Source organism: Ursus americanus, chromosome 17 (assembly GCF_024610735.1).
Source record: "Ursus americanus isolate L20-20 chromosome 17, mUrsAme1.1.p, whole genome shotgun sequence".
In the NCBI taxonomy this organism is placed as follows: Eukaryota; Metazoa; Chordata; class Mammalia; order Carnivora; family Ursidae; genus Ursus; species Ursus americanus.
Window position 1 is genome coordinate 55,003,532 of NC_142143.1, and position 19,286 is coordinate 55,022,817.

Here is a 19,286-nt window from a genome sequence, read left to right on the forward strand (position 1 = left end):
AGGCACTCAGATTTTGATTGGACTGCTGTATGGACCCCAAGGGAAACCCTAAGGAGCAAAACAGGATGACCTGATACAACACACTCCTGGCCCCTCTCCTGGACTTCCCTCCCTCTGAAAAATGTCCAGAAGCTTCTCAGGGAGGCACTTGCCGGCCTAGACATCCCAGGCACTCTGGGGCAGCTCCGGCCCCTGCCTCCCGTCATCAGTATAATGCATCCATATCTACAATATGGCAAATTTCATATCCTCCCACCCTCTTTCCTGCATTATTGATGGGCTATGCACTTTAAAAAAAATCAATTAGATCAGGGTGTGGAGCCAGAGTCAAAAGAGAAAAGAAGCCTTTAAAAGTCCGCTCTTCTTGTTTCTGCTGTTTTGAATAGGAGCAGATAGAGCTTCCCCTCTGGTTTGAATAAGTCAAGCCCAGGGCTAGGTTGGCGGTGATTGGCCAGGATTGGGAAAATGAGGTTAAGATGCAAACACAAGCAAATATAACCCAGTGTCTGTGCAGCCGTTCCTAAACTAAGGCGGCAGGAGCTGGCGCCGCCGGCCTTGTGGTTCGCGTCGGAGAACTGCTGCTCAGAAGACCCAGCAGGAGAGAAGGCAAGGTAAGGTCGGCTTGGTGGATGGGTGCACGTCTGCAGAGCAATCCTGCTGAACAGGGAAGAAAGGAAAAGAAGAGGAGATGGGAATTTCTGTGCCTTTGTTTTCTTGGATGAGGCTTTTAAAGGATTAAACCAGGATGCAAACTTCTGCTGAGCAGTCAAGGCCCTTTTTAGAAACCACTGAACAGATAGGGCATGGTTTCAAAAGCTGGGAAATAAGGAGACTGCCCCGTTCGCCTAGCTCGGAAAGACAGTGTGGACCGAGGCAGAAGTTAGAACCGGCTTCCTCTGCTTGGGGTCCATTCACAGAACTGTGGAATTTCAAAACCACACCCCACCCCAAGGGTTTCTGCAGCACTGAATAAATAAGGACTTGGGGAAGAGGGAGGGAGAAACTGAGCTTTGGGGGACTTCAGTGTCACAAATGCCATCACATTTTCTGGGTGTTCCAGTGTGGCAGGCAGTGCCTTCTGTGAGTATGTCCTCTCCTTCATTGGGGGGCCTTGGCCGAGTGAGCTCCTTCTCGATCGATCGCTAAGTCCCTGCTTGGGAAATGGGACCGCTTTTAGGCCTCTGAGAGTCACAGCTCTCATTAATGTCAGTTGGTTTGGTTTTACCAGGTTGAAACTTCTCAGTTTTCGAGAAATGAATTCATTGGCCCTTGTCCCCTTCCCCTAGTTGGGTCACGGCATTTGCCTTTAATGAATGAAATCTAGGGTCTGAAAAAAACCTGAGCAAATATTTCCTGGCCGTTCTGAGCGGCACAGGGGAGGGTGGGGCAGCACGAGTTATCAAATTAAATCCTCAAACACCGGCTGCTCGTAGTCACTGCCGGCTTCAGTCTTGCTGTAACCCAACACAAAGGGAGTCTGGTTTTTTGTGCTTAGCCAAAGGCCGTGCTAGATCATGGCGCCAACTCTCCAAACCTGCCTTCATCCGCCAAAGCTCGGGGATGGAATGGCCAGACGTGCTCCGCCTAAGTGCACAATGCCTCCGGATAGCAGAACTCCACGCCGCCCTTTTCGGGGTGGGTCGTGGTTTTGTTTTTGGTTTTGTTTTTTTTACTTTATGTAAATCCACCAAGCACATCTTTTTTCCTTTGCCTCTTGAGAGCATTCATCAGTTATAGGTATTGCCGGAGTGCGAGCTCTTTGAGAGCAAGAACCAGGAAGGCATTTTGATGACAAAGCCGCTACGTGAGCGTGGATGTGTGGAAGTAACTTGATAATCCTAGACACGCCCTGAACACAGACGGGGCGGTCCACCCGCGCTCCTCTCCACCGCTTCCTCCCTCTCCCGCCCGGCCTTGTGGGCGGCCACGGCACCACCGCCACGGGCTCCTGTGGGTCTGTGTGGGAGGGGATAAGGGGGGCGCCCCCAGGCAGAACCGGCCACCCGCCCATCACTGCCGGCTCCCAAACACTGTCCCACACCCCACTGGCCATTTTACTTTCCCTCTTGTGCGAGGCACAGGGAATATATTAGAGGACAAAAGCAAGACGGGCTGTTTGAGTTTTAGGACAGTTTACTTAAAAGAGGAAAGTCTGGAAAGTAAAAGCCCAAAGAGGAAGTCAAAGAGTTGACCTCGCACAGAACCTGGCAAGGGAGGACTCTGGGAAGAGCTGGACGGGATGAATGAGAGAAGGCAGCTCAGCTCAGAACGACTCTGACATCAGCTCTTCCTCCTGCGTGCCACTGAGGGCAGATAAGATCAGGAAGGGTTACACGACATCAAAGCGACAAAAAGCACAGGTTTTAGGGCCAGATACGGATTTCACTCCAGTGTATGACATCAGGAAAATTATTTAACCTCTCTGAACTTCAACTCGCCTATGATGTAAGATGAAAATATACTCACCTTGTAAGAATTAAATGATATAAAGTGAACCCACACAGGTTTACCATATTTATCGGCCCCTCAGTAGATAACCGTGGCAATTACCAGAGTTCTTGACAAGGGAAGTGGCAAGGGGGAAGCCGACCTTCTTCCTGGGTGGGCCACTCCCCACCCCCCAGGGCAGCCAGGCTTACAGTGGGAACATGGGCAAGTCATTTCCCCCATTGTCGTGAAACAGTGCAGGGTGCCCCACAAGGACATGGCAGGATGGCTGACAAGAGACTAGGAAATGACTTAGGGGAAAAGCTGGGAGGGATGCCTGCCGCGAGAGGCATCATCTCCTCTGCTCACTCTGTGATGTTGCAGTCCTGGGAAGACACACGCGCCATGTCTCTGAGCACTGCCTTCAAGGCTGTGGGCAACGACCCCGGGACCATCACCTGGAGAATAGAGGTGAGCTGGGCTGGAGGCGCACCTTCCTCCTCGCGCGGGATCTGGGGGTGGTCTCGGGTGGCCCCGGTCTGCTAAACAACAGCCGCCTGCCACTCCTTCAGTCTCCTCGGTCGGTCACCTTTTCCTATCCTTGACCCCTCCTGGGTGCTCGAAGCAGGTGGTGGCAGGTGGAGGAAATGCTTTTAGCGCTGGAGAGCAGGGCTCTAAGCAAAACTAAGTTTGCCCTTTATCCTGCCAGCTGCTCTGTGAGTCTGCACTTCCAGTAAATGCCCTAGAGAAATGGGTGGGGCCTGGGCCCACTAGGGAGACCGAAGACTCCTGGCTGTTTCTGTCAGAAAAACGGAACCTCTCTTTTTCACAGGGCACTCTGGCTCCTGCCAAGTGGTAGGAGAGGTGGAGGTCGGGGGGTGGGGGGTGTTACTGCATAGATCAGGGCACCGCTCACCCCTTCTCCCATCTGGGCTTGAGCCCCTCTGGCTGACTTTGAGCTCCAGAAGTCTACAGCCCTGGCCTGGGCAGCTCCACCTGCTATATGTAAGAACCCCCCTCCCTGCACCCCTCCTCCCTGCTCCGAGCCCAGGGAGGGGCGGCTGCCTAAAACCCAGAGCCCTTAAGTCTCCCTGTTTATTTCAAAATAGATATTAAAAGTTACCAAAAGTATGGTATATTTAACACTGTTACATTTAACACCCACATCTTACATAGAATATACACGAGTATGGCTGCAGGTGTATGTCGCTTGGAGAGAGTAATGAAAATCCGTATCTGAGACCATGTGAATGGCTCTCCTGGGACAAGCCATATGTGCAGGGGACACATCAAGCCCCCACCCTAGACTCCAATACAGAACGCTGGGCATGGAGCCCCACACACTGCTGGCATTCACCTCTCAGAGCCCCACGGCACCCCCACGTTCTGTCTGCAGCCCTTGCCCGTACTGGGCGGTCAGGGTTGGAGAACAGTGTTGGAGGCAGTGGTGCAGCGGGCCGGAGGTAGGACTGGACTCGACTACTTATATCCAGCTCTCTTCCCTGCAAAGGGCCGGAGGAGCTCATAAGTCTCACAGTTAGTGAGACCAAGCAGGTGGGGAGGGGGAGGGGCGGAAGACAGGGACCCAGACTCAGCCCTGGGGCCATGGGGCAGAGCTCAGCAGAAGCTAGAGTAGAGGGCTGGGCCCGCTAATCCTGGGGCTAGCCTCCACGCCCTGCAGGATCAGCGCGGACATCCTCCTACCTCTCCCCTGCCACCTGTACCACAGGATGGAGGACAGGGAGGCTGGGGCTGGGGGGTGGGATGCAGACTATACACAGCCCTTGTCCTTCCAGAAACTGGAGCTGGCGCTGGTACCCCTGAGTGCCCATGGCAACTTCTATGAGGGGGACTGCTACGTCATACTCTCGGTGAGCGCCGCCACCCCTCCTTCCCTAGTTCCCATGAGCTTCCCCCCTAAGAGCCGTTCTTAGCTTCCCCGAGATCTGCCGCTGATGCTAATCAGGTCCCTGGCACCCGACTTGATTCTTCCTCAGTGTCCTACGGAACAGCCTCCAGCTTGACTAGAAAGGCCATTCTTAGGGGATGGGGCCCTCGGTCTGAACCTCAGTGAGCCCCCCCCCCCCCGCCAGCAGCACTTCTCCCTCCTGGGGCCCACCCCCACATTAAAGTGGCATGGAGGCAGGCCAGGTAAATACAAGGCCACGCCTCAAAGTGCTCATTCCAGCTGAGGAAGCAATATCCCACGTGAGCGATGCCGACAGAGCCGGGCAGGTGGGCAGTGTGTCGGCCGCGGAGTGCAGGAGAGCAAAGCCGCACAAGGTCAGTCCGCAGCTCCACTTGGAAAAGATCCTCACGGGTCTCCCTGCGGTTGGAGAACAGTAAGCTGCCAACTCTCCCCAGATGCAGGAGGAATCTGGGCTGCCAGAGCTTGGGCCATGTAGCAGGTCTGCACAGGGACACCGCCGAGAGGAGAGAGGCCCTGAGCTGCCTCGGGCAGGCCACGAGCCTCCATACACCGCGTTCGTCCTACGGCAGTGGGGGGGGGGCAGTGAGCTGGCCCCTGACCTGATCTCTCTGGACATCCCAGACGCGGAGAGCGGGCAGCCTCCTCTCCCAGGACATCCACTTCTGGATCGGGAAGGACTCCTCCCAGGATGAGCAGACCTGCGCGGCTGTCTACACCACACAGCTGGACGACTACCTGGGGGGCAGCCCTGTGCAGCACCGAGAGGTCCAGTACCATGAGTCTGACACCTTCCACGGCTACTTCAAGCAGGGCATCATGTGAGTAGTGACACCAGAGCCAGGGCAGAAATGGCAGTTTCCCGAAGAGGAAACCAAAAGGGCCAATCAGTATATGAAGAATCAGAGAAACGGAGATCCAGACAAAGCTGTCACTTCCACCGATCAGAGCAGGGCAGACTAGAGGGCCGGGTGGAGGCAAGCGGTGGCAGGCTGTGGGGAAAGGGGAGCCCTCGTGCCCCACCGGGGGGAGTGAGGTCCAGTCTGGCGGTCAGTGGCTGGAGGACATTCTGCTGTCACGGAGGCCAATCAACTTCCGGGTGTATAACTCGGGACCTCTTAAGCACCCAGCTCCGCAACGGCTCACGAACCAGAATGTTCGCGGCAGTGTCAGAAGTGGTGGTGTGAAGCCGTAGGCACCGTAAGCGCCTGTCACGGGGAGACGGGACAGGAAAAAGTAGCCCATGAGTCCGGGCGGCAGCGGGAGGCGGTGGAGCGGATACCGGCTGAGCTGCGGACAGCTCCTACAAACACCGCGCTTAGGGAACAGAGCAAGACGCAGACCGGAAATAAACAGCAGTGCCAATTTCTGTTTGAACAAAACACATGCCCACAAAACAACAGGATACATTTACCCAAATGAAAATAAAATGGCAGTTGTTCAAAAGTTGGAAGGGATGCCTGTGGAGGGGAGAGGACTGGGGGAGCACATGCAGAGAAAGGGGAATGCATAAATACCGAAAACAGGAGAGGGCTCTTGGATGATAATGTTCCAAGAACTGAGGAGTTTAACTCTCAACTTTGCGCTTGAGATTGGAAACAAAAAGAGGAATTCCGAGGAGCTTGAGAGATCTGAGGCTGGTCCGAGGCTAGCTTCTTGCCGGCTGGCAGTCGCACTGACCGAGGACCTGCTGGGCACAGCGCGCCCCAGAGAGTCACCAGGGAGCCCAGAGACAAACGCCCTGCTCCAGGGTGACTCTCTGCTCGTCCTGCAGGTGCAGGACAGCTACCTGCAGGACAGCTGGGATGGAGACGGGGTGGGGGTAAACGCCAGGGCCAGGAGAGCAGACTCCCTGAACGGGTTTGTCAGAAGGCCAGCGTCATTAATGCTGCTGCCCGGCCTGGGCCCCTCTCCTTGTCACACGCTGAGATTCAGACAGTTGCTAGAACCAACCAAGCTCGCACTACGGGGTCCTCACCGTGGCTGCACCCGCTGGAACACTAGTCCTCTGTTGGTTCCTAGTCCTCTTAATATGTCGGCTTGAATGTCACTCCTTCGGAGAAGACTGCCCCGACACTCTGTCAAAAAGGCCGTCACTGTGTCTCCTTCTGCGGCCGCACTTACCACCAGCTCTATTTCCCTGGCTAGTTAGCGCCGCCGCCCGGAGGGCAGAGGCTGAGTCTGCGTAACTGACCCGGGGCTCCCCAGACCCGAGTGCATAAATAACTGGGGGTTATCTGGATGTGCCCTCAGCTACAAGAAGGGGGGCGTGGCCTCTGGGATGAAGCACGTGGAGACCAACACCTATGACGTGAAACGGTTGTTACACGTGAAGGGGAAAAGAAACATCAGGGCCACCGAGGTAAGTCCTGCCCACCGTCTGTCCTGGGCCCAGAGCCTCTCCACCTGGCTCCTGAACGACGTCTCCATCTTCTCTGCAGGTGGAAATGAGCTGGGACAGTTTTAACCAAGGTGATGTCTTCTTGCTGGACCTTGGCAAGGTCATCATCCAGTGGAATGGCCCAGAGAGCAACAGCGGGGAGCGCCTGAAGGTGTGCTTCTTCCAGTCTTAGCACCTTCTCCTCTCCCTCAGGCCTGCTCACGGGGCTTGCACTCTCTCAGTTGCCTTTTCCGTCTTCCTTCCCCACGGCTCTTCCGGGAGATGCGGGAGATGCGGGAGATGCGGAGACAGACCCCTGCCTTGGAGCAGTCTGTTTCAGAGACAGGCCAAGTGCGTGAGTCTGTGACTCACCCCGGCGTCCTGAGCCTCAGAGTAACTCCTGTGTCTGGGACCCAGGTCACTTCCCCGGAAGCCAGCAAGCACCAAGGGGGCCCAGCGGGACTGAGTGCTTCTTTGGGCTTCTTTGACAGGCTATGCTTCTGGCAAAGGATATCCGGGACAGGGAACGAGGGGGCCGTGCTGAAATAGGCGTGATCGAGGGAGACAAGGAGGCTGCAAGTCCGGAGCTGATGAAGGTCCTTCAGGACACCCTTGGCCGGCGCTCTGTTATCAAGCCTGCCCTGCCTGATGAGGTCATAGATCAGCGGCAGAAATCAAACATCACGCTGTACCAGTGAGTAACTAAACCTGGCTTAGGGGGGAAGATGTCCCCTCGAAAACCAAGCACCTGTGCCTGGGTCCTCATTGTGGGTATAGGCGTCTGGCTTTCTTTTTACCCTTTTCAAGGGCGGCTTGCAGAAGGAGCTCAGTGTTCCCCACTCAAGGAGGCAGCTACTGTCAGTTCTTGTCAGCAACCCTCCCTGGTCTCTTGAGAAGACTCTTCCTTTACTTGAGTCTATCCATGCGCGGGGATGTGGAGGGGATCCTGTTCGGGAGAGAGTGCACCAAAGTGTCCTCTTGAGAACAGAGTCCCTCACACTCCTGTGTGCGTTCAAGCCATGCCTGTCAGAAGAGGGCAAACTGTCCCCAGAAACGCTATACTAGAACGAAGCCAGCAAAATACCAAATTGACTACAGGATGCTTTGTAGAAGAGAAGGCACAGGCTAATTTCTCCCCGTTTCTAGTGTCTCGGACTCAGCCGGGCAGCTGGCCGTCACCGAGGTAGCAACGAGACCGCTGGTCCAGGACTTACTGAACCATGACGTGAGTAGAGCTTGGGCGGGCGCGGCTTCCGTGGCCTGCCCTGGCCTCAGAGATCTTCCTTATGGTCCCGAGTGGCAGTAACCACCTCTCTCCCTGCCCCTCAGGACTGCTACATCTTAGACCAAAGTGGAACCAAGATCTATGTGTGGAAAGGGAGAGGAGCCACAAAGATTGAGAAACAGACGGCCATGTCTAAAGCCCTGGTAGGAGCTCCGGACGTACGGTATTGTCCAAAACCCTCTGTCAGGAAACGTCAGATGTGTTCAGAGAGCCAGACGGGGCACTTGGGCTTATGGCGTCACAGTTACACACACGGGCTCCAGTCAGACAACCTGGGAATAAATCCAGGCGTAACAGACAACTCCTGGGGTTGTTCTGAGGCGCCAGGGACGCCTGTGAGGCACTTAGAACGGCGCCTGGCGCCAGCGGCTGCTATCGCCGAAGCACGTCACAGCCGACGGCCCCGGCCTCAAGGGGCCCGTGACGCCGTCGGGCCCCCGCAGATGAACCCAGCAGGACGCGCTTACGCAGCGATAAGTGAGCGAATGAATGTGGCGCAAGCTCAGCGGGGACGTGAAGGCGGCAGGAACACAGTATAAAGGTCTTGCAAAAAAAAACAAAACAAAACCTGGTAATAATCATGACAGGCCAATCCGGAGGTATGAAAATGTTCCCTCCGTCCTCTCCTTGAGGCAGGTAACTTGGCCCCTAGACATAAGTGAGTTAGCATCTGCCTCTGGCTCCCCAGTCCTACCAACTGGCTTCGAAGGGGTGAGTCACCAGGCAAGCAAGGAACCAGTGCATTCCCTGACCGACCTGCCTTTCGGGGGCGGGGGTGTCTGCAGAACTTCATCCAGATGAAGGGCTATCCCGGCAGCACCAACGTGGAGACCATCAACGACGGCGCTGAGTCGGCCATGTTCAAGCAGCTGTTCCAGAAGTGGTCAGTGAAGGAGCAGACCGTGGGCCTGGGGAAAACGTTTGGTGTCGGTAAAATCGGTGAGACTGCTCCCCAGATGGCCTGCCCACCGCTGGACTCTCCAGAGAGGCAGGCGCAGGTGTCTTCACTCACTTGCCTTCTCCCAACCCCGTCTCTGCAGCTAAAGTTCTCCAGGATAAATTCGATGTGACTCTGCTGCACACCAGGCCGGAGCTCGCTGCCCAGGACCGGATGGTCGATGACGGCACCGGGGCAGTTGAGGTGAGTCCGTGGCTGGCATCCCAGGGCAGCGGGCACCGGCCTCCTACGGCTTCGCTGGAGAGGAGGGAGCGGGGGACTCTGGTCTGCTTTGCTTTCGTTTCCATCTCTGGGACCTCAGGAGTCGTCTCTCAGAGGTGCCCGGAGTCTGCCGCGCTTTCCCACAACCCCCCAGGGAAGCGAAAGGCCGACACCCCCGGGTGCTATCAGTAACTCACCTGGCAGAAATAGTCAAATCATCTCAGAGCCATGATGGGGACGCATGTGAGCAGGAATGATCCGGTTCTTCTCGGGATTCAAATCATGCAAATGTGATAGGCCCTCACAACTGGGAAAGAACCAGAGAGGGAAGGTGGTCTTGGGGTGGATGTTAGTGCCTCACCGGCCTGGATTCTCTGCTGAGCCCAGCCCAGTTCCCTTCGGGCAGCCGTCTCCTCAAATAGCAAGCCCATCTCTGGGAAACCGTGTCTCCTTCCGTGTCCAGGTCTGGAGGATCGAAAACCTGGAGCTGGTCCCCGTGGAGCATCAGTGGTACGGCTTCTTTTACGGGGGGGACTGCTATCTGGTTCTCTACACATACGAGGTGACTGGGAAGCCACACTACGTCTTGTACATCTGGCAGGTAGGGCTGATGCGGGCTCTTGACTTTGGATCCTGACGCTTCCTCTGGCCACTGGCCGGGGGCGAGGCGGGGCAGGGACCCATCACTCCCCTCTCACCCCTGCAGGGCCGCCATGCCTCCAAGGATGAGCTGGCGGCTTCGGCATACCAGGCGGTGGCGGTGGATCAGCAGTTCGGCGGGGCGCCTGTGCAGGTCCGAGTCACCATGGGGAAGGAGCCACGCCACTTCATGGCCATCTTCAAAGGGAAGCTGGTCATCTTTGAGGTGAGACCCCCTCGAATAAAAGGACCCCAGGAGCAGGAATACTCAGACAAATAAGTCAGCAGGAGGCTACCATATAGGACGGGAGGGATGGAGACCAGGGCTGGGGGTAGACACGGACGAGAAGAGGGTTAATCTCCCTGAAACATTCAAGGGAATCCCAGTTGCCCAGGCCTTCAAGTCCAAACCACTGCCCAGCTAATGTTCAAGGTCTTTCACGATCTGACCCGTGTTACCCATGCGGGCGTGCTACTCTCAGCGCCCTAACCCACGCTTTTCACTCCAGTGAGGGGGTCTCCTCATTAGAACGCCCACGTGCCACATCACGCCCTGTCCAGCCTCGCCCCTGGATGGGCCCCTTCCAATCCAAGTCCCGCTTTTTCCGTGAAGCCCTGGCTGAAGCACTACCAGGAATGTATGATGTCATATGCTTGATATCACCCCACCCTGTGTCAAGTCCTAGTCTTGTCATTTATTAACGGTTGCTAAGCCTCAGTTTTCCCCTCTGTACCGGAGGATAATAAACACCTGCTTCAGAGGCGCCTGGGTGGCTCAGTCAGTTAAGGGTCCTACTCTTGATTTCAGCTCAGGTCAGGATCTCAGGGCTGTGAGACTGAGCCCCAAGTCAGGCTCCACACTCAGCAGGGAGGCTGCTTGGGATTCTCTCTCTCCCTCTCCCTCTCCCTCTCCCTCTCCCCCTCCTTCTGCTCACAAGCATGTGCACATGCTCTCTTTCTCTCTCTTTTAAATAAGTAAGTCTTTAAAAATAAATACCTCCTTCACAATTATTATGAGGTTCCATGAAACGATGCAGGTAAGGCACCAGCCACAGAGCCTAGCATATGGTAAGTCTCAGAATGAGAGATAATATTTTTGGTACCATAATTCCAGCTCACCTGACCTCTCCCCGTTGGCATGGAAACTCCCCCAGGGCAAAAGCAGCGTTAAATTCATCCGTAATCTCTACAATGGCTAGCCCAGTGCTCTGTTCACACGGTGCTCCCTAGAACCAGATTCTGCTTTTCTCCTCCTCTCTAGGGTGGGACTTCCAGAAAGGGGAATGCTGAGCCCGATCCGCCAGTAAGGCTCTTCCAGATTCAAGGAAATGACAAATCTAACACCAAAGCGGTGGAAGTTCCAGCCTTAGCCTCCTCCCTAAACTCCAATGACGTCTTTCTGCTGCGAACCCAGGCAGCGCACTACCTGTGGTACGGCAAGGTAAGACGCCGAGCCCCGGGGTCACACCAGCCCTTTGGAGCCCAGCCCTATGCCCACCTCCCTGTCAGCAAGGGCGAAGGAACTATAAAGTAGGCTGGAGCAGGCCTCCGGAAGAGGAGGCTTTTCCTCAAGGATCTCCAAAGGAACTGCCAGTGTTCCCCACACGTAGAAACTCACTGGCAGCATTGCTCACACCCAGGAGACGCTCCATCAGCTTCTACACAGAGAGAGGCTGGATAAGTCAGTCTTTCCACACCAGTGTGGCGGATTGTGATAGGACAGGCATTAACATTGCTCATAAACACTAAAAATGTAATTTTGTCAATTCGGAGGGCATCTACATTAAAAAGCACTAAAACTGTTTTACAAAAGAGAAGTGAGCAGGAAAAGATGCCCCACGGCCATCAGGGCAGTGCTAGTGAAAACCCCAGAGGTGCGCTGTATGCCTAGCAGAACGGCTAAAAAACCTGACAGTATCAAGTGCAGGTGAGGACACAGAATGATAGGAACTCGGGCGCACTGCTGTGGGGACGCAAATACAGCCTTTGGAAAACGACTGGGCAGTTTCTTGTAAAACACACGCCTGTGATCCAGCGATCCCACGCCTAGGTGTCTACCCATGAGAAAGAGAAGACTACCTTCACACAAATATATATAGCACCTTTATTCGTAACCACCCAAAACTGGAAGGAACGCCCCTGGAGAATGGAAGACAGTGGTACATTCATACAGTGGGCACTGCTCAGCAGCACACACACAAAAGCTGTCGGGCCTCACGACAAGGGTGACTCTCCCGTGCCCCGTGCCAAGTGAGGGAAGCCAAACTCAAAGGCTACCTAGTGGATGATTCCGTTGATACCATTCCGGAAAAGGCAAGCTGTAGTGAAGAACAGATTGGTGGTTGCCAGAGGTTAAGAATTTGGGGAGGGTCTGATGACAAAAGGGGAGTAGCCTGAGGGAATTTTTTGCAGGGCTGAGGCAATGTTCTCTATCTTTGTTTTGATGGTTGTGTTGCTGGAGACTCCTAGAACTGCACATCAAAAAGAGTGAATTTTCTTGAATGTAAGCAATAAATTTAAATTTTTTATCTTAAAAAAAAAAAAACAACAAAACAAAGGAAGGTGCTAAAATTCCAACCGAAGCTGAAACAAAGGTACAAAGGTGCCTCCTACCAACACCCACTGTGGGTTTCGGAGTCTAGGCCTGCTCTTTGCCACCACGCTGCTTCCCCCGCCCCGCCCCTCCTTTCCCAGCACCAGAACAAACCTCCCCATCCTGAGGCACTGTGGCCTGCTAGCTGATCCAGGTGCACTCAGTGTGGCTCCCCCCACACACATCGACGTGTCTACGTGTGACTAACACTTGCGCTGTCCTCACCCCGCTCCCAGGGGTCCAGTGGGGATGAGCGGGCGATGGCTAAGGAGCTGGCCAGCCTTCTCTGCGAGGGCACCGAGGACGCTGTGGCCGAGGGCCAGGAGCCTGTGGAGTTCTGGGACCTGCTGGGAGGGAAAACGGCCTACGCCAACGACAAAAGGTACGGCAACGCGGTGTCCCCTCCTCTGGGCTCCCCCTGCCGCCCAGGCTTGTGAAGTGCACAAACTCTAGGATGCCTTTCAGTTTTAAAAACCTGGTTTAATGAACCACTGAACTCTACCCCTGAAACCAATACTGAACTGCATGTCAACTAACTAGAATTTAAATTTTTAAAAAACGCATGATTCCTCAGTAGCCCAGTCCCTCTAAATGGACCGTATTGCAGACTACAGCAGGAAATCCTAGATGTGCAGCCTCGTCTCTTCGAATGTTCCAATAAGACTGGGCGGTTCGTTGTCACTGAGATCACAGACTTCACCCAGGACGACCTGAACCCAGGTGATGTGATGCTCCTGGATACCTGGGACCAGGTAAGACACAGCCAGAGAACCCGGAACAAGTGACGAAGACCTGCCCACACTTCAGGCTATTTTTCATGTCACACCTCCCCTGCCAGGATAACCCCGAGGTAGCCCTGGCCCATCCCCAAGTCAACCAAACATCTGTCAGTGGCAACCAAAGGAAGAGCCCACTTTTTGCCAGGGATGGAGAGAACAGACTGTTGTTTCAAACTGACCACCTTGGGAAGTTTCCCACCCTGCCTCGGGAAAATCGGTCCATCTTATCATCATGCACTTCTTTTTCTTACGCAGCACCAGGCTCCACACTCAGAGAGATGGGCCGCTTAGGGAACATAGGGCCGTAAAGGGGAGATCGCCAAGGCAACCCCTCCCTGACATCCTATTTTCTTCAGCTCAGCTCAGCAAACATACTCAGCACTTCCTTCGTGCCCCAGTGACTGTGGTAGGGGTAGGGTCACCAAGGTGAAGGGCCGCTGCTCTCAGAGTTTACAGGCTGATGGAGGGGCTGGACAGAGAAACATCATTTTGCTACATTGGAGGTATGGTGCCACGGGAACACAAATTAGGGGCGTTCAGCATAGTTTAGGGGTTCAGAGAAGACTTCCTGGAGGAGGTGGCTCCCAGGCTGAATCTGAAAGGACGAGTGGGCATTAATCAGGTAGAGAGCCTCCTGGGCAAAGGCAACAGCACAAGTAAAAAGCAAGGCCTGGAATAGTTTAGTATACAGGGAACTACCGACAACATCATCAGACCATGAGATAGAGTAAAGGAGTTCGAGATGAAGCTGAGAAGTAGGTATTGGCCTTACCTACCATGTCGAGTTTGAAATTTATCCTGAAAAGCTATGGAAATTTAAGCAGGTGAATGACACGGTCGCTGTGTTTTCAATAGATCACCCTGCAAAGTGGGGGGCGGGGGGACAGGGGGAAACAACAGAAGAATGTGTGCTGGGAATGTGTGCTGAGAGCACTGTAACAGTTGAGTAAGAGGAATAAGAGCCACCTTGGGCAGCACAGGGGCCGTGGGGTCAGGGTGGAGGGATGGTGATACATATGACAAATGCAGAGGCAGTAAACGGTGACTCGATGGGTACAGGGGGATCCGGGATGGCTCCCAGGTTACTGCCCTGGGTGACTGGATGGATGCAGACACAGACACAAGTCTAGAAAAGAAGAGCTGCATTTGGGGGGTTCTGTTTGAGGTTCCTAGAGACAGCCGTGGGGCAGGGGGGTGTCCTGCAAGAAGCTGAGTTCGGGAAGCCGAAGTTCAGCAAGAGCTGGGGACGGGCATGCAGATTTAGGAGGCACACGTGGAATGAAAGTCACAAACACCAAGCCGATTCTGGGAAAAACCTTTCTCCCTGCTGAACAAATGAAGCTGGGAAAGTCTCTGAGGCTGTGATTCGCTGGGGAGGGAGAGGAAGGGCAGTGGTCTGGCCTAGTACTTAGTCCTTGACAGAGCGCGTTCAGGTGCCACCTCTCCCACGACAGGTGTTCTTGTGGATCGGGGCCGAGGCCGAGGCCACAGAGAAGGAGAGCGCCCTGGAGACAGCCCGGGAGTACCTGCGCGCTCACCCCAGCGGCCGGGACACCGGCGCACCAACGCTGATCATCAAACAGGGCTTCGAGCCTCCCATCTTCACAGGCTGGTTCTTGGCCTGGGACCCTCATATTTGGAGCGTAAGCACAGAGAGAAGGGGGGAGACTTCCCTACTGCCCGGGTGCTCCGCACGAATAGCTCAGTGCGAAGGGGGGTACTGACTCAAGGGCTGAGGCGATCCAGGACCACATTTCCCCAACCCCTCTCCGCTCCCCTGCTTTTCACGTTCCTTCTCTTTTCCGCCCACCACGGCACTAAGTCCGGCTAGAGAACTCACAGCTTGTCTCAGGAATAAGCCATGTGTGGAAGTAACAAATGGTTGATAAAGTTTATCCACACACATCTCCTTTTTGAGCTTTACAGCCACCCTGACAGCTGGGGCAAACGTTGTTTCCCAGTTAAAAAGGAGGAGGCTTACAGGAGAGGGGACTTGTCAAAAGTCACAATGAACCACTGGGAAGAAGCCGGGTTTTCTGACTCCTAGTCAACTGCTCTGTCTTCTTTGGTCTTGTATGGAGGATTAAGGAACACCAGCAAAGAACGCAGATCATGTGTAAGGACCTTCCAACCTGGCGTGGACCCAGAAGAGGGGATTTTCATTTCTGCTTGGCCCTGCAATGTCTTCTGATTCCCCGACTGCTTTGCTTTCCTCACGGGGCGGTGAGCCTGAGATTCCCTCCCCCCATAGGCAGCACCTTGTCCTGTCTTCTCTCTGTTTCAGGCACGCAGGTCCTATGAGCAGTTAAAAGAAGAGCTGGGAGATGCCGCTGCTATCACGAGAATCACTGCTGTGAGTTGGGTCTGCTCTTGGAGAAGCAAGTCGTACAGCAGCCGGGGCCAGAGAGAAACCCTAAACGCTAGAGTCCCCGCACGGGTGAAACCCTATCATGTCCTTCTCAGTATCACTCTCGTGGGCTATTTTGATTTAAGATTGTTTTAAGCAATAGCAAAGCAGGCCTCAAAGCCAAGTTCCTCGTTTTACGGCCTTCCAGAATTTAGAATAGACTTGCTGCTTAAAGAAACAAATATATTTTTAAAATATAAATATAAGCAATTCTGACCGAGGAATCACCTAGAATTATGGACTGAACATTTTTGTCTTCCAAAATTTGTATACTGAACCCCTAACCCCTAATGTGATGGTATGTGGGGGTGGGGCCTTTAGGGGGTAACGAGTGCCCTTGAAGGAAGAGCTATGAGGGCTTGCTCTCTTGCTCTCTGCCGTGTGAGGACACACTGGGAAAGTGCCACCCACAAGCCAGGAAGCGGGCTCTCCCCAGACCCAGGATTTGCGGACACCTTGATCTTGGACTTCCTAGCCTCCAGAACTATGGGAAATGACTGTCTGTTGTTTAAGCTGAAAAAAAAAACAAAAACTACAAAAACTAATTTTATTATTCAATTCTATCATTCAGGACAGATTCAAATGACTGGCACTATTTTTCATAAATAATAAGCTTCTAACCCAAATGATATGCTTACCCGCTTCTGACGGCGAAGTCCACACACACTCAGCCCATTACCCCCTCTCTGGCCAGGAATCCGACCGCTCTTGGGCAGCAGGATGAGCCGTGGTCGCAGATGTCCAACCCATCTGCAGCTCTATCCTCTGTGCTCTACAAACTCAAGATTCCAAAGCTAACGGCCATGTAGTATCTTTAAAATGTGTTTAACCACAGTATGACTTCAATTCGAAGTCATTTAAAGGCTGGAAATGTAGAGCCTAAAGACAAGTGCCGAAAGGAGGTCTGTGATCACAGTATCTGAAAGAGACCGAAGCACAGCACTACGCCACACTGGCTCCATAGGATTTACCAGACTCACTGAATCCGCTTTCCCAAGAAGGACCCCAACATCTGAATATTTTAGATTCCCAGGGGATTCTGACATGCAGCCAGCTTTAGGGACCATCGCTCAAAAAGACGATCGCAGCGGGTGCAGTGGTATCAGCACTTCACCTGCACAGACCCTGAACAGTCTCTTACCCTGTCTCCATTCTTATCTCACCTAGGACATGAGGAATGCAACCCTCACCCTGAATTCTGAGCCAAAATATTACCCTATTGAAGTTCTGTTGAAAAACCAAAATCAGGAGCTGCCTGAGGATGTGAACCCTGCCAAAAAGGAGGTGAGTGACTAAAGGAGCTGTGTCTACTGTGAGCGGAGCTCGTCGTCAGGAAAGCGCCCGTCTCCGTCCATGGCCTAGGACACTCTGGCACTTTGTAGGCCCCTCAGATCACATCTGAGCTACCCAGTAGCTCAAGACAAAAACCGGGGACTCTTTTTTTTCACCCCCCACATCGGCCCATCAGCTCGCCTCTGTCCACTCCTCCCCGTCTCTCTGCTGTCCAGCCACCACGGACTACTCCAGTAGCCCCCCAACTGGCTTCCAGCCCTGTCCCTACGATCAGCTCCCCCCGTAACAGCCCATAGGCTTTTAAAACAGACAACACTATTCTGTTTAAAACATCTCAAATGGCTTCCCACCGCAAATAGAAAAGAATCCAGAATCCTCTCTACGGCCTCCGTGGCTCTTCACAACCTGGCCCGCGCCCGCCTCTCTGATGTCATCTCATGTACCACTGCCCCCTTCACTTCCCACCCTCCAGCCACAGGCTTCCCTTTCACACACACTCGTCCAGCCTTGGAGCCTTTACACCGCCGGAGAAACCTTTCTTCTCTCAGATCATCACAGAGCCAGCTCCTCCTCATGGCTCAGGTCCTGCCTCCAATGCTACCTCCCCCGGAAGGCCCTCCCTGACTGCCCTAACACTGCTTAAGAGCAAGGACCTTCTCTGTCTTGTTCACCACCACGTTCTCCACTTTTCAGCACCTAAAACCATGCCTGGCAGAATGTATGCACTCTTGAAGTTTTGGTGGAATGAAATAGCATTTTGATGTTGAATGAATTCACTTATTTTCCCCTCAAAGGAGTGGATTTGGGAAGGGTCTCTGGGTTTTCCGCAATGTCTTAGCTAACTAACTCTTAAGGATCTGGACTACAACTTTCTTGAAAACAGAAGCCGTATCTTAGTACTTTTACTCAGACAGCAGCTATCCAGAAAGCATCAATAAATAAATGTTAGGAGAATTTTATGCTCTGAACAAGATTCACTTGATCGTGCATTCAAAAATGTCTGGATAAAAAATGGTAGATCAGGGCATGGAACAAGGAAACCCAGCACTCTATTTCGTTCTCCATGCAGCCAAAACCTCATGTCTAGAATTCATCATATATAACCCAATTCTTGTTCTTCCGGCCAGAAACTGGTGCCAGATGGGACCAGAAGAGCAGCAAATCCGGTCAGCTTCTGCTCAGGCCAAAATGGGACTCCATAACCCCAGAACCCTCCAATTAATAATTCAAGTCCATTCCAGACTTTCTGAAAAATCCCTTCTCCTTCCCCCTTCAAAGACGGTCTCTCGGCTCTACCCTCCCCCGCTCTGTTGGTGTTGATGGGTGCCATGCCTTCCTCCTAACTAGAGACTTTGTTTTCTCTCCTAGAATTACCTCTCTGAACAGGATTTTATTTCTGTGTTTGGCATCACAAGAGGGCAATTTGCTGCTCTGCCTGGCTGGAAGCAGCTCCAAATGAAGAAAGAAAAGGGGCTTTTCTAAGGCAAGAAGCTATATGCCTATTGCAAGACCACAGAAGAGAGCAGACAGTCCCAATAACAGGAAAGAATTTATCTACCAACTTTTGCCTAATAGCCAGCTACTTAGATACAGTAAGGTCTGCAAATCACAGCACGTTCTCCATCTTTCTCACCCCTGCATTCCGTAGTTATATACCTAAAATGTTAACCACTTACTTTTTGATTTTTGTGGCCTTCCGGCTAAGGTCTCAGCAGAAAGCACCACAACTGCATGAATCCAGAAAAGTCAGAGAAAAAAAACAACTGAGTTTAAAGTGTTTCATAATGGGGCAAGGATGTAAGGTTGTTTTAAATTCTAAGATCCGTGTTTGCAAAATCTATTTAACCCACCAATCACTGAAGTTATTCCCATATATACCCCAAGGGCAAAATCCAAATGCCCAGATCTGTACGTGCCAGAGATTTTTAACTCTTCAAATAAAGATATCTGTATGAGCAAATGGGAGTTCTTTTCAGTATTTGGGGTTTGCCGGTTATGGTAATTATTTTGTGATGCTGGTGGGGTGCCTGGGTGGCTCAGTCGTTAAGCGTCTGCCTTCGGCTCAGGGCGTGATCCCAGAGTCCTTGGGATCAAGCCCCACATCGGGCTCCCTGCTCTGCTGGAAGCCTGCTTCTTCCTCTCCCACTCCCCCTGCTTGTGTTCCCTCTCTCGCTGGCTATGTCTCTGTCAAATAAATAAATAAAATCCTTAAAAAAATTTTTTTTTGTGATGCTGGGAGAAACGTCTCGGTACTGGGGTAGTAAAGAGGCGCTGCTGAGTTCTCTGGATAACTGGACCACTGTAAGTCCTGTTTCTGGCACAAGAATGTCAACATCTGCCTTACAGCTGTCCAGGAAACCTCAGTCCCCACCCATCTCTACCCCATTATCCAAAAGA

At 53.2% G+C, this 19,286-nt stretch overlaps 1 protein-coding gene across 2 annotated transcripts; it reads left to right on the top strand.

The window, feature by feature from the left end:
• The first annotated feature begins 1,651 nt into the window (after positions 1 to 1,651).
• Positions 1,652 to 19,028, top strand: AVIL (advillin). Of its 2 annotated transcripts, none has more exons than XM_045789710.2 (19): positions 1,652 to 2,898; positions 4,224 to 4,298; positions 4,979 to 5,175; positions 6,608 to 6,716; positions 6,796 to 6,906; positions 7,226 to 7,428; positions 7,881 to 7,959; positions 8,064 to 8,162; positions 8,805 to 8,958; positions 9,060 to 9,160; positions 9,642 to 9,779; positions 9,885 to 10,043; positions 11,079 to 11,258; positions 12,647 to 12,792; positions 12,985 to 13,162; positions 14,644 to 14,832; positions 15,474 to 15,542; positions 16,764 to 16,880; positions 18,258 to 19,028. In XM_045789710.2, the coding sequence occupies exons 1-19, from the start codon at positions 2,713 to 2,715 to the stop codon at positions 18,369 to 18,371; spliced, it is 2,604 nt and encodes an 867-aa protein (XP_045645666.2). In that variant the 5' UTR covers positions 1,652 to 2,712; the 3' UTR covers positions 18,372 to 19,028. The 2 variants fall into 2 exon arrangements, with proteins under 2 accessions (XP_045645666.2, XP_045645668.2); XM_045789712.2 differs by having other exon boundaries at positions 1,662 to 2,898; positions 13,018 to 13,162; positions 18,258 to 19,026.
• Positions 19,029 to 19,286: the final 258 nt, after the last annotated feature.